Source organism: Bos mutus, chromosome 7 (assembly GCF_027580195.1).
Source record: "Bos mutus isolate GX-2022 chromosome 7, NWIPB_WYAK_1.1, whole genome shotgun sequence".
Taxonomy (NCBI): Eukaryota; Metazoa; Chordata; class Mammalia; order Artiodactyla; family Bovidae; genus Bos; species Bos mutus.
The window spans coordinates 27533419-27548069 of NC_091623.1; the positions used below are offsets into that span (position 1 = coordinate 27533419).

Sequence of the window (14651 nt, forward strand, 5' to 3'; positions counted from 1 at the left end):
TTGTGGAGAACAATTTTTTATGTTGGATACAAAAAGATTAAGAAGGAAGAATCAACAGAAGTTGGTAGCAAACCAGAGTGGAGCAGAATCAAAACAGCGATATGGTCCAAATCATCGACAGCGGCGGAAGACGTGAAGTAGATGAAGCTAAAGCAAAAGGCTGCAGTCTGGGGAAAGAGGACAACGTGTGAGTTGTTAGCAGAACATCCGTGCCAAGGCCGTCCACCGGGCTGTTGGAATTGCAGCAGCAGAACCTGGAAGGAGAGACTGGGAGAGAGAAAAGTGGGATGGTTGAGGGTAAATGAGAAAACTCCTTAATGAACATATTCTCTGAGGAAAAGAGTAAAGTGAGACAAGAGCAGAGAACAGAGGCTTTTTCTCTGTGGAAGGCCCATACACAGGGTGGAGAGGAAGAGAAGACTCATGAAAGATGGGGAGACGTGAAGGTAGGACACAGCCCCTTTATGCCCAGGAGGCAGGCAGTTTACAGACGGAGGGAAGGGGGTCTAGCCCCTCTGTTAAAGGCCATTAAACCTGGCTGGGAGCTACCCTTTCCAAGTGGCTGGACCAAAGTCAGATTTGTTATCTTTTCCAAGTGGGTGGACAAAGGTCAGATTTCATGGTAATATGGTATAGAGAAATTAACTGAGAACACAGAGTCAGTCCGGCTCTCCTGCCCCACACTCTCACAGCCTCATACCTTATGTTCTGTAAACAGCAGTATTGCTGACCTTGGTAGCAATGGGCCTGCGTGCCCCTTTGGCCACGGGCCACTTTTGTCTGTGTTAGTATACCAACGTTCTTTGAAAACTCGCTGTTGCTGCTGCTACTTCTGCTGCCTGGAGAAAATAAACATGTGTGCAGTCCCCACAGCTCCTGAGTCTTCTTCCAACTTCGCCGGTCATGCCTTATCTACCCTGGGTTCAGTGAAGAGTGAGAGTGGCAAGACATAGGGACACAGCACGGGGAGGAATACAATATGGTGTCTTAAAATAACCCAGCATCAAAATAAAACAAAGCTAGGTTCTGAAGGTTTTGCACCTGGGGACACGGGGGTGGGGAAGATAAAACAGCAGGAGCAGCAGCCGCTGGGGTGTTGGAGTCCTATCTGGCCTTGCCGTGGTCTGGCTTTTACTCTGAAGCTGCTTGTTCATTGCAGTTATGCAAAGTTCTGAATCCTGCCGGAACAGAAAGTGAAAGCAGAAATAAGTTCCCCTCCATTCAAATCTGCAACGACGTGGATTGAGGTAACACAGCAACATTTCTCTTGAATCTGTCTTAAAATCCTCATCTTTCAGTGAGAATAATGACCTGAACTGAAGGTATAAAACTTCTGTGTTGAGGGGCTCTTGTAATCTAAGCCGGGGATCTGGGGAAGGTGGGTGTATCTGGCACTGCTGTTTTAGGACGAATGTGCAGTTAGGATGAGATTTAAGAATCCATTTGACTGACTCACTCTCTTCTGGAGAGTCTCTTAGCTTTTCCCAAATGTTTGCTGCAGTTCTTGGATCTTCTATCTCCGTGTATTTTGTTCAGTGCAGCAAAGCACCATATAAGGGAAACTCCTCTGACAAACGGGCCGAGAGCTACATTTCAGTCCTGATTCTGCTTCAGACTTCCTTTTGATTCTGGGAGACACACTCACTCTCAGTTTCTTTATCTCACTGAGAACTCGTACTAGCCAGCCTTTAAAATTCTTACCAGTTCTAAAGTTAAAGGCCACATCAGTAAATATTGAGGCCTTTCTCTCTTCTCTTACCAAAAAAGAAATATAGGTGTATATATATACTTTTCCTTTGGTGTGTCTGCTACACGTGGGGGAGAGGCTCCATAATTTAGGCCAGAGAATGTGTTATAATAATCACAATAATTTAATGTTTAACATTAATTACATGCTTTCTGTATGCTAGTTGCTGTGCTCTACCAAATTCTTCATGTGAACTATTTCACTTAATTCTCCCACTGTTAGTGTAAATCATTACACTATTTTATAGGTTAGGAAACTGATGCTAAAAAAAAATCAGAAAATTTGCCTAAGATCATTCAGCATAAGTACAATGACGCTAGAATTGGAACCCTTGCGCTCTGATTCCCAGGCCTGGGACCTAACAAACAAGTTATTTCATTTTTCAAATCATCAGAAATTCAAGCTAATTGACCAGTTATGGTTTTATGTATCAGAGGCCCTTGGAACATCGGGATTTGGTAGCAATAATTTAATACTTGTCTAAAAAAGAGGGCAGAAGTGTTGTTATTCAACCATATTTAACCGTTGTTTTCTTTGCTTCTTCAATAATATTTGTTGATCTGGATTAATATTGCAAATTGCAGTAACTCTTTGGACAATTAAATCAAGAGAATATGTTACTGATTTGAAAAAAGGAAATGGAAAGAGAGCCATTCATGGGTTTAAGGTGAAGCAGGGAGGAGGTAAATAGAGGCAAATGTTTTCAACATTTGCCCACATTATTTCATGAGTGTGTCTGGACATCTGAAAGTAAGCTGCACAGGTGTCTCTATTTTGTCTTAATAAGTCACGAAGAATATTCAGTATTCTTGGGATACTAGATGTTAATATCTAGATACTACACATGGGGGAGAAGTTCCACAATTTAGGCCATAGAATGTGAGTTATAATAATCACTATAATTTAATGTTTAACATTCATTACATGCTGGGTATAATGAACTAAATACCTAAATTATTTAGTGGTGGGTGTCAGAACTGAATACCTAAACTACAACGTATATTGTTTGTCCTTATTTTATATGTTTTGTAGTGTTACCCTTCTAATGAGAAGAAATTGCCTTAGTTTTATTTACAGAGGCAGTGAGTTCAATTTGATTTGTGTTTTCAAAGGTAGCCTGTGATGAAGACCAAAGTAACTTAACATTAGTTAATAACTTAATAATAACTTAATAATCAATTTGAATATTATAAATCCAAGCTTATTTCCATGGTTTTTGATATATTGGAAATAAACTGAAATAAAAGTTTAGCTTTAACAGTATTCTGTATACCAGCAACTTCACTTGCTCAGTCGTGTCCGACTCTTTGCAACCCCGTGGACTGTAGCCGACCAGGCTTCTTTGTCCATGGGATTCTCCAAGCAAGAAGACTGGAGTGGGTTGCCATTTCCTTCTCCAGGGGATCTTCCCGACCCAGGGATTGAACCCAGGTCTCCCATATTCAGATGCTTTAACCTCTGAGCCACCAGGAAAGTCTCTATAGAATAGGGCCATTCAGCCAACCTTATTTATCAAAAGAGGGGAAATTCAATGCCATTAATGATAGTAATATCTAGTATCCCAAGAATATTGACTATTCTTCATGACTTATTAAGACGAAATAGAGACGGCTGTGCAGTTTACTTTCAGATGTCCAGACACACTCGTGAAATGATGTGGGCAAATGTTAAAAACGCTCAGCATGCAATGATTTTACACACCTACCATCTCTTCGTTGCACAGGAATGCAGAGGGGATTCCACAGATGCAATTTTAAGGCAGAGTCCTTTCATTTGAGTTCTAAAAATGTTTATTTGTAATAACCAGATGATAGCTCACTTTCCACTTTATTTTGTGGAGATTTGGCCTCATTATGACAAAGTAGATTTTCCCCTTTCACATATATCCTTTTGTTGTTTTAAGGTTTTATTTATGAATTGAAATGTTTTTATTTTCATGCTATACATGCTTATTTTTTTTCTTTCTAGATTAAATCTGTTTATTGAAACATATTGTCCGGATCCTGAGTGACCTAACTGGAGCCAACACGGTGCTATGGAGGACTATTAGATTTAGCCTGAACATTTGTCTTCCGGAAAATTGATTTAGTATTCTATTCCTCTATCATGGCTAATTCATGCAGAAAATTAATATTTAATATTTACATAGTATTTTACTGCTCAGCAGTCATCATGCCCCAAATATGTATTTGTTCTCAGTTCACAAGTTCACCTATTGATCAGTTCAATAAGGACCCCAAGGCTTTTCCAGTAGCCACCAATGGGGAAATGTTTCCTTGGCATGAGCTAAGGCTCCCCACTGTGGTCATTCCCCTCCACTATGACCTTCTCATTCACCCAAATCTCACCTCCCTGGACTTTGTTGCATCCGAGAAGATCGAAGTCTTGGTTCGAGATGCTACCCAGTTCATCATCTTGCATAGCAAAGATCTTGAAATCTTAAATGCCTCTCTTCAGTCAGAGGAGGATGTGAGATACAAGAAACCAGGGGAAAACCTAACTGTTTTGAGTTATCCTGCTCATCAGCAAATTGCCCTGCTGGTTCCAGAGAAACTTAGGGCTCACCTGAGATACTCCGTGGCTATTGACTTCCAGGCCAAGCTAGCTGATGGTTTTGAAGGCTTTTATAAAAGCACGTACAGAACTCTTGGTGGTGAAACAAGGTAAGAGGCAGCTCCAATTGTTTACAGTCTTTTGTAATACTTTCCTCATGGGTTATGTCTCTACCAGGAGCAAGCTTCAGTAGCCATTTATGAAAAGTCAAAAAAAACCTGGAAAACTCAGAAGGAGAAGTTCTGCCATTCCTAAAGTAAGTCACAATAAAGATGAAAAGACAGAACGCAGAGGCATAAATTGCTAGAGGAAAAATAACCAACAGGAAAGGCCAGTATTTGACTATGACAAGATTGACATGCTTATCTGCTAGGGGAAATGATCCGTGCAGAGAGAGCTAAAGTATGGAAGGCTTCTCAAAGAGGGTGAGCCTTGATCTGAGACCAAAAGGAAATGTGCGTAAGATTTGGGTTAGGAGGGAGGAAGTGAGATCATGTACTTTGCCCAAAAACAGCATAACTCAGATCCAGGAGGCAGGAACAAGTTAGTTTGGAGAACTGAGAAATATAGTCTATTCCATCAGCTCATACTGAACACATGCTATGTGCCAGCACCATTCCAGGCACTGAGTGTATAGTAGCGAGATATAGACAAGGAATTTGGAATAATTTAGCTGAGTGGTCAGAGAAGTTCTTGCTATGGAGGAAGTATACTTAAACTGAGATCTGAACTTTTTTTTTAAAGGAGACAATCCTGAAGACACCTAAGCGCACAGTGTTCCCAGGAAAGGCATCAGCAAGTGCAAAGTCTGTAAGGCAGGAGTAATTCAGAGATGAAGGCCAGTGAGAGTGAGGGAGAGATGTAGAGGAGAGAGAGGTCAGATCATGCAGAGACTTAGAGCCTCTTGTGTTAGGCTTTGACTCAGGGACCATGGGAAGTCATTGGAGAGTTCTGATGTGAGGTATGCTTTATAAAGATAACATGTATGTTGATGGTAGATTATAGAGAGGAAAAGGTAGAAGCAAACTCATCTTTCAGGAGGTTCTTGCAGTTGTTCTTGTTCGGGTCAGAAAGGATGTTGCTTTGGACTGGCTGATAGTGCTTCTTACGAAATGATTGAATTCGGCATTTGTTCCAAAGAAGGGTAAAACAGAATTTGCTGACACTGGTTATGTAAGGCAAGAGGAATCAATGATGCTTCATGGTGGGGGATGACTGACTTGGCTGTCCAGGGCCGGGGTCCATCTCAGGGGTAAAAAGGAGTCTGGTTTTGGTGTTCTCCTCTTTTTTTCGGTTGCTTTCAATTGACAATTTGAGAACCCCCAGTACGATGGCTTTGGCATACAGGGGGAAGGGGGTGTCTTTCTCATGCAACAAGAAATCTGGAAGCAGAGCCTCCCAGGTTTGCTCCAGAGTTCACTAATATTATCCAAGACCTAGACTCCTTTTAACTTTCTGCTTAGCCATCTTTGGTAGATGACTTTCCTCTTAATACAAGATGATTCCTGCACCTCTAGGCATCAAATTCACATTCCAGGCAGGAAAACAGGGAAATGGGAAAGAGAAAAATGCTAAAAGAAACATTCCAGTCGAGTCTGACACCTTTTCCCAAGCTTTCTCATCCAGTAATTTCAACTAGATCAGAACGAGTCATGTGCCCACCAAGCTGCAAGAGAATTTGGAGAAATGATTCTTTTAACCAGAGACATTGTCTTCCTGAACAAAATCAGGATTCTGCTGAAACTGAAGAAGGGGAATGGGTATTGGTAGGTGATTTTAGCAGCTCAGTGTCTCCTGCCACAGTGTCTCCTCTCCCCTTCCCCACCCCAGATGCTTACTGCCCTCTGGGACTCACGCATGCACCCCACAGCCCCCAGCAGTCCACTGAGGACAGCCCGTCCCCAGCCCATTCTTACCCTCCCCCTGGGAATGCATTCCCCTCATTGTATCCTCAGTTCTCAGAGGCCTGTTCTCAGATCTGGCACAGTATTGGATAGGAAAATTATCAACTCCTCACTGAGGTGCCACAGGACTAGTGATGATTTATTTCACTTTCTCAACTGACAAAACCTTCACTTAAAGGAAATACATTTTAAGGATATCATTTAGGGAGACAAGGGAGACCAGTTCAGTTCAGTTGCTCAGTCATGTCTGACTCTTTGCCACCCCATGGACTGCAGCACGCCAGGCCTCCCTGTCCATCACCAAGGTTTACCCACACTCATGTCCATTGAGTCGGTGGTGCCATCCAACCATCTCATCCTCTGTCATCCCCTTTTCCTCCCGCCTTCAATCTTTCCCAGCATCAGGATCTTTTCCAGTGAGTCAGCTCTTCACATGAGGTGGCCAAAGTATTGGAGTTTCAGCTTCAACATCAGTCCTTTCAATGAACACTCAGGACTGATCTTCTTTAGTATGGCCTGGTTGGATCTCCTTGCAGTCCAAGGGTCTCTCAAGAGTTTGTTCCAGCACCACGGTTCAAAAGCATCAATTCTTTGGCACTCAGTTTTCTTCACAGTCCAACTCTCACATCCATACATGACTACTGGAAAAACCATAGCCTTGACTAGACAGACCTTTGTTGGCAGAGAGGGTTGTTTTTTAGAGTAGCAGTTTGAAAAGTAACTACTTTCCAGCATGTCTCTCATAATTAACTGAAGGCTATTTCCAACTCGTCCTACGATTATTATGTCAGCTCTCTTCAAACTCAGTTACCTAGTAGGTCTTAACGTGTAAGATGATTTGCAGGACAATGTCAATGGATTTTATGACCTCTCTGTCTCTCTTTTTCTTATTTACACACACATGCGCGCACACACACAAGTTAAAATGCAAAAATAATTCAGTCGACAATAATTCTTTGAGAAGCAGGAAGTCCCTACTTTACATGCAGCACTAAAATTAATTGTGTAAATAGCAAAGAAAATCTTAAACTTTTGACTTTTTCAGTGTTAGACTTTCTAAACCAAAATTTCACATTAATAAAAATTATTGCAGGTACTTGGGACTCCTTTAAATGTGTAGGACCTGCTACCAAATCCAAGTAACATCCAGGCCCCAGATAAGACAGTTAGATCCCAGCCTCACTTTTCTGGTCTGAAGTAGGGAATTAAACTGAGGCAAAAATTATCCTAGCAGCTCCTCTTTAGTCCCCTCCTGGTCCTTCTCACCCTTTCTCTGTCCCTTGAGATTTTCTATTCTGCCCTCCTCCTCCAGTGGCAGTATGCTCTCTAGGTTGGCTTCCTAATTAAAGTCTTCAGGTCCAAAGAATAGATTTGTAATTATACCATTTCAAACATCTTCAAAGTGATGGGGTATAGAGGTTTGCCAGGATACCTACCTACCTGTTATAGTCTGAAAACTGGAGCTGCTTTGCTTGCAAGTAGAGAGAGCTAGAAATGTCTAAGTGGAGCTTGGGTCCTCCAGGAGGAACCTTAGCCCAGCTCCTGCCTCTAGTGGGAGGAAAGTTGAAGATGTAGTTTCCATGCAGAGCTGCCCAGGGATGAAGCTAAAGCAGCACCTGGCCTGACTTCTTCCTCTTCCCTGTCCTGCTTCCTCTACTTCTTGTCTCTTGGGCAGCATGTTCTCATAAATCAGGGTCTGCTTCCTGGGAACACAACCTAAGACATCACTCATCTCACAAATATTCAAAGGGCTGATTGAGACCTGCTCAGGCTTATTGATGATACTAAACTACTAACTTCTAGTCAATTTTGAAGTCAAATTGGGCATATCTGTTGAGAGGGTAACAGGCAGGAAGGTCAGGGGTCTCCAAATGGAGGAAATAGGCTTTAAGTGTCAGACATTTTTTTATCTCTCTCTTAAGCAGCAGGAGGAAGCAAACTACAAGTGTGAGTTTTTTCCCCTTCTCTATACAAATTTAAAAAGAGGTTTCTTTTAAAATTCTGTGTTGCCATAATGACACCTGGTCCCACCTGAACTGTACTTTTCTCACACCTTGAGCTCACCAGTGCATTTTTCTTATGGACGTGTTTGTCTTAAGCTGTGTTAATGAGCTATGTATTTACCCTAGACTCTGTCTTCAAGTTGGTTCCACCTAAGACTCAGAACCGACTTGACAAACCAGTAAGTTTTCCTCATACAATTGCTCTCCTAATCTATGTCAATGAAACCATGTATTTGCTTGGAAACCTGCCTTTCAAGATTTCATGGCCTGGGACGACTCACTTTGTGCCAATGTTATCTCAAAACGCATGTTGTGGGTGAGGTGCCTGGTGTCTCTCTGAGTTTTGACACATTTCCTTTCTCTAATTAGCAGCCTGCTAGTAGCTGTATAACATCCAGCTAAAGACTAGCAGGGGGGCACTCTTTCTGCCCCCTGCTGATGTCTATGTCAGAAGCTTTCTCTATCTCTTTCACACTTTAATAAAACTTTATTACACAAAAACTCTGAGTGTTCAAGCCTCTTCACTGGCCCCAGCTTGAATTCCTCTCCTCCAGAAGCCAAGAATCCCGGCGTCTTTCACGGCTCAGCAGCAACCTTTCACTATCTCAGCAATTTGTCAATACTAGGTAACAATCCTAGTAAAGTCACTTAAGTTCTCAGAGCCTCAGTATCCTTATCTGCCATAAATATGAAGACAGCCATGTAAATGGAGTGCCAGGCACAGTGTGTTATTATGATTGGCAGCTGCTAAAGACGGACACAACTGAACGACTGAACTGAACTGAACTGAAACAAATTTTACCTTCATTTTCTTCAAAAACTAAGAATCACTAAGATTATAGTTTGAGAAATCAAACACATCATTTCCAGGTTTGATAAGCTGTGTTCTGAAGATAAAATTCTTTCCCTTTCTTTTATGATTTCACTTATGTATTCCCACTGGATGTACTTCTTTTCATAGAACGATTGCAGTAACGGATTTTGAGCCAACCGAGGCACGAATGGCTTTCCCTTGCTTTGATGAACCATTGTTCAAAGCCAACTTTTCAATCAAGATAAGAAGAGAGAGCAGACATATTGCCCTCTCCAACATGCCAAAGGTATTGCCACGTTCAGAAAATTTGGGAAATTGTTCTCAAAATGAACTTTGGTTTTTGCTGTGTTTTAATATTTGCTTTGTTTGCAGGACTTCAGCCATTAATTTGTTCTTACTCCATCTACATATTGCATAATAACTCCAATCCGTCTATATCTTAAAATCATTCTGTTTGGGCATTGTTACATAAGACACTTTTTGTTTTAAAGAAAGTGATCTATATTTCACTTGTGTTTATATGGAAGCAGTGTTCTTTTAAATCAGTGTTACTTGGCCAGCGATGAAATTCAGAATCACCCAGAACAGCACTTCTCAAACTTTAATGTTCGATGAATCATCTGAAGATCTTATTAAAATTCAGGTTCTGATTCAGTTGGCCTTGCTGTGAGGCTCAAAATTCTGCCTTTTTATTAATAGCAAGTTCCCAGGTGGTACCACTGCTGCTGGTCCAAGCACCACATTTGGAGTTGCAAGGATCTAGAGAATGCTCCATCGGCCCATCCTGCAAATCCTGATCTAGGAGTCTGTGATGGAACTCAGAAATCTTTTTAAGTTCCAAGAGTAGTCCTTAAAATTATTTATGAAAATTGTTTGAACATCATATGAAAAGCTACAAACTTTTTAATTGAAAGAGACCTCTGAACACTTTTGTTTGGCTCATATTTATGCTCAAAATGCAGAGACTCTGAATGACACAGTAGACCCTTGAGTCTTATTTGATATTTCCTCACTAATGATGTACTTGCCTTTTTTGCTGTTGAACAAAATGTAAAATATTTCTCCATTGCTACCTAGAAAGTTGGATAAAAATAGAGGCCCTCCTGACAGTGCTTCAGGAGGATGAGCTCAGAAGCAGCCAGATCATCATAACCCAGCCAGTGACTCCAGCCCATTTTCCTTTCTGCCCTCTTCAGTGACCGTCTTCTGTGGATAAAGCAGGAGATGAGTCCGTAAGCTAGAAACTGAATTTCCCCCAGATTTCTGTTTAACACTGGAAAAGTTTTTGCTTTGAAATGCTTGCAGAGCAGATCAAGGGGGAAAGTAACACACTCCACATGACATATATCCCACCATTTTTTTTTCATGATCATGCAGACAGCAATTTAATTAGCCTACTCCCTTTCAGGTAAAAAGGATTTGCTGCTTAACTCCAAGTCTTCTTTTTAATGGAATGTTCATTTAAGGGCCATTCAGTCTGTTTCCTGGCAGCTTTTTATTACTATAATTTTTCACATGAATCATCATGGAGGATAAAGTAAAAATACAAATAGTAATGCCTTTTAATTAAAATGTGATGCAAACATAAATTGTCATTTTGTTATATTAGAATTTCAACTTTCTGAAATGTTCAGTGTCTCATATTTAAGAAAAATAAGTGAAAAAATTTTAAATATTTTATATAATCCTTGAACTTTGCATTGCTTCAGTTGACTGGGCCAGTTTTTTACATCATGGCTTTTTCAGTAAACACTGGCTTAACTTTCTGCTCCATATTGACATGCCCTACCCAAGTTTCCCTGGTTATCCAAAAAAACAAAAGGGGGGATAGAGAGAGCTGAAGTAATGCTATGATCATACTCTTTGGATAATACCTGTGGCACTTAAGATGGGTTGTGGACTGGTGAGAAGTAACACACAATACGTTCTCAGTTAGCTTATTTTGAGAAGAAAAGAATACAAGTTAAGAATACGAGAAGGTGAGGAGTCAGCCAAGTGCTAGGAGAGGCAGTGTATATCTCTGGGGCATTCCTTTGTCCCCTTCATTCCTTAAGGGAACACACACCTGCTGCTGACACTTGCTATGTAAGTAGAATCCTGCCGAACTTGAGAAAACAGCTAAATCCTTCTCTAGCAACAAGTGGTTTATACTTGGAGCTTACATCACCATCCTGGAAGAACTTACGCTAACACCGCAAATACTTCTATTCAAGGCAATGCTAATCTACATGAGTGACTCCAGGTTCCTGAACCAAATTCAGCTTCCATGGGCTACATCTTTACCTGGGAGGAAGAGATAAATCACAGGGAATGCCCACCTGTCTCCTCACCAGCCCTGCCACCAGCTGTCCAGTGTCACAGACCCATTTCTCCATGGTCCCACAATCTTTCCTCTTCCTCTCCTCACCCATCTACACTCTTGACTAAATGGTTTTGCTGCTGAGCTTGGTCAGAGGACCACAATAATAGTGTCCCCTCCTCAGCCCCTACCATATCCTCTCCTCTGCTAGGGGAATGTACCCATAGAACTGTGGTTCAATTAGACTCCTTACAAAGGAGATTGTTTTTGGACAAAATTACCTTTCAGATAGAGGTGAAACTTAAAGCCCTATATATACTACCACTTTTTCTAGGGTACTTGGTCAGTGTTTCCTATGTTATTGGAACTTAGGAATTGAATTTTTGATAGAATTCTGTAGAATCAAATTCTGTAGAATTTAATAGCACAAACATTTGTCATTGACATAGGCTAGGCAGTTTGTGATAATCTTTCAAGCTATTTTTTCTCGCCAAAGCAAACTGCAATCTTATACAAACACACAAAATATGCTTAATAATCTGTGGTTAGCACTGCCACAACCCTGATGCCTTAAAAGGGGTTTGGAGGGGGTGAGCAAGAAGCCAGTTGAAGACTTGTTACCAATTTGAAGAAAGTGGTATTTTCAGATAACGGGATCTGTGTCCTTTCAGAATTCAGGGGCATTATACCATGATGAAGACCATCTTTGGAACCAGCTATCCAGAGCAAATAAAGATAGAATTCAGTAATTACTCAGTGAATTTGATGGATGCAGCTGACCAGTCTATAGACTTAAAACTTTTTACTTCCTCAGTAGATAGGCAGAAGCTTAAATTACTAATGACCTCCTTGGCCTGACTGCTTTCATGGCTGAATCAATGAAGCAAAGATAAAATAAGGCTATGACTCAAGCTGTCACACAGCAAGTGCCAGAATGAGCAACGTCTTTGGAGTCACACAGCCACATCGACATCTTGGTCCTACCGTGAAACTAGCCGTGTGATCTTGGGCAATCAGTTAACATTTCTGAGACTCTGTTTCTTCACCTATCAAATTATACCTACCTCATACACACATAATAGGAGGATTAAAAGATGATGCAAAACATCCAGCACAGTTCTGCTTCCCATTTCCTTCTGCAACAGAAATTTTATTTATTATGTAACAAAGGGAAGGGGACTATTCTCTGGCACTTTTGCTTAGAAGTACAAATGTTGAATTGATGCCAGTGTTGGAGATGATTGCATTTCAAGAATATGGAACCATCTAAGATATTTCTATGCTTTCAAACAACAAAATAGGCATCATTTTCAGGTCCCTAAAGTAGCACATTGTGTCTTCGAGGAAGTCTAGAGATAAAAGAAACAGAGGGAGGCGAAGCCACAGAATGTTGTGAAGAGTCCTCTAATCTATATGGACATCACACATCCTTCAGAGCATCAAGCTCTCCTCTAACTTACATAGCCTACGTCGTAGGCATTCTTATAAAATACTCCAGTTTTCAAATATCGATTCTTTCCCTCCCTGTAGGTTAAGACGATTGAACTCGAAGGAGGCCTCTTGGAAGATCATTTTGAAACTACTGTAAGAATGAGTACCTACCTTGTAGCCTACATAGTTTGTGATTTCACCTCTGTGAGTGGTACAGCCTCATCAGGGGTCAAGGTGAGTTTGAGTTCTCTTTTCATACACAGTGCAGAATAGTGTCCTGAAGGCAATGAGCTCTTCTTTAAAATTTCCCCCCTTATTATCAAAATATCATGTAAATATATTATTTACAAAAATGGAGAGAGATAAAAAGTAAAATAACCTGTGAGCACTACAGGGGCGTGTCCTGGTGTAGTCCAAGTATTTTCTGTAAGTCTGTCAGTATACGACTGTATATAATAACAATATATACTGTATAAATCAATATATACTTTTTCAAATAACATGCAATTATTTTAGCTCACCATGCTGCTGTTGTTAAGTCGCATCAGTCGTGTCCGACTCTGTGTGACCCCATAGATGGCAGCCCACTAGGCTCCCCCGTCCCTGGGATTCTCCAGGCAAGAACACTGGAGTGGGTTGCCATTTCCTTCTCCAATGCATGAAAGTGAAAAGTGAAAGTGAAGTCGCTCAGTCATGTCCGACTCTTTGCAACCCCATGCACTGCAGCCTACCAGGCTCCTCCATCCCTGGGATTTTCCAGGCAAGAGTACTGGAGTGGGGTGCCATTGCCTTCTCCTAGCTCACCATAATATGCTATAAAAATTAAATGGCATTAAGTATTTTTCTATAATATTAATGATTGCATAGTACTGTACTCTAATGCATAGAGGTACCATACGGATTTTTTAATCAGCATCTTATTCTAGGACATTTACATTGTTTCCAATTGTTTTCTATAATTTTATTTCCTTAATGAAAGGAGGTCTTCATCATTTTTAGAGCATTCGTTGTTTACAAAAAGTTACACTACCCAATAACTGGGGCTTCCCAGGTGGTGCAGCAGTAAAGAATCCACCTGCCAGTGCAAGAGACACAAGAGACGCGGCTCAACTCCTGGGTCAGCAACACTCCCCTGGAGGAGGAAATGGCAACCCACTCCAGTATTCTTGCCTGGAGAATTCCATGGACAGAGGAGCCCGGCAGGGATCGCAGAGTCAGACAGGACGGAGTGACTGAGCACAAACACACACAATAATTATCTGATAAAGTTTTGTGAATATCAATGAATACATGAAAAATAAAAAAGAACTCCTTACCCTGAGGAACTGTTACAGACACAAAAATATATTCAAAGAGCCATAAAATAGTGCTTATGAAAAATAGCAATAAAACATTGATTATAATTTCCATACATACTAGACCTATGGATACGCAGATATATATTATCAGCAATGTGTCTACATGCATCGCTGCATACAGATATATATGTAGATAGATATAGGTGTGTGTGACGTCAGACTGCACTTTACTTTAGGGGACAGGGTCCTGTCAGTTTCCTTGGGTTTGTACCCCAGCTCTACAATTTTCCATTTGCGTGACTTGAAGCAAGTTATTTAATCTCCATGTGTTTTCATTGCTTCACTCCTAATATGAAGAAAATAGCTTCTACTTCAGGAGGTGGCTGAGAGGACTAAGTTAGACTTTACATGTTTTACAAGTATACATTTAGCACAGTGCCTGGTAAAGTACTGTGGCCATTAACTTATCTTTCTTATAAAATTTCTGAGGGACTTCAGTTAATTCAGAGCATGAAAGCAGATTATGAAATGAAAGCAATACTGTACTTGAAACCCAAGAAAATTGGAATCTAACTTAATTTTTTCCACTTACTAGCTAGTAG

General features: G+C 40.9%; 1 protein-coding gene across 2 annotated transcripts in view; it reads left to right on the forward strand.

Annotated features, from left to right (window-relative positions):
* The first annotated feature begins 1109 nt into the window (after positions 1 to 1109).
* ERAP2 (endoplasmic reticulum aminopeptidase 2) overlaps positions 1110 to 14651 on the forward strand; it is a 51653-nt gene continuing 38111 nt past the window's right edge. Inside the window, exons 1-4 of one of the 2 annotated variants that reach the window (XM_005899293.3) lie at positions 1110 to 1247; positions 3716 to 4410; positions 9169 to 9307; positions 12851 to 12985. In XM_005899293.3, the coding sequence (XP_005899355.2) occupies positions 3854 to 4410; positions 9169 to 9307; positions 12851 to 12985 (831 nt within the window). In that variant the 5' untranslated portion in view covers positions 1110 to 1247; positions 3716 to 3853. Of the gene's footprint in view, positions 1323 to 3715; positions 4411 to 9168; positions 9308 to 12850; positions 12986 to 14651 lie in introns of both variants that reach the window. The other variant, XM_070373172.1, reaches the window with a different exon arrangement.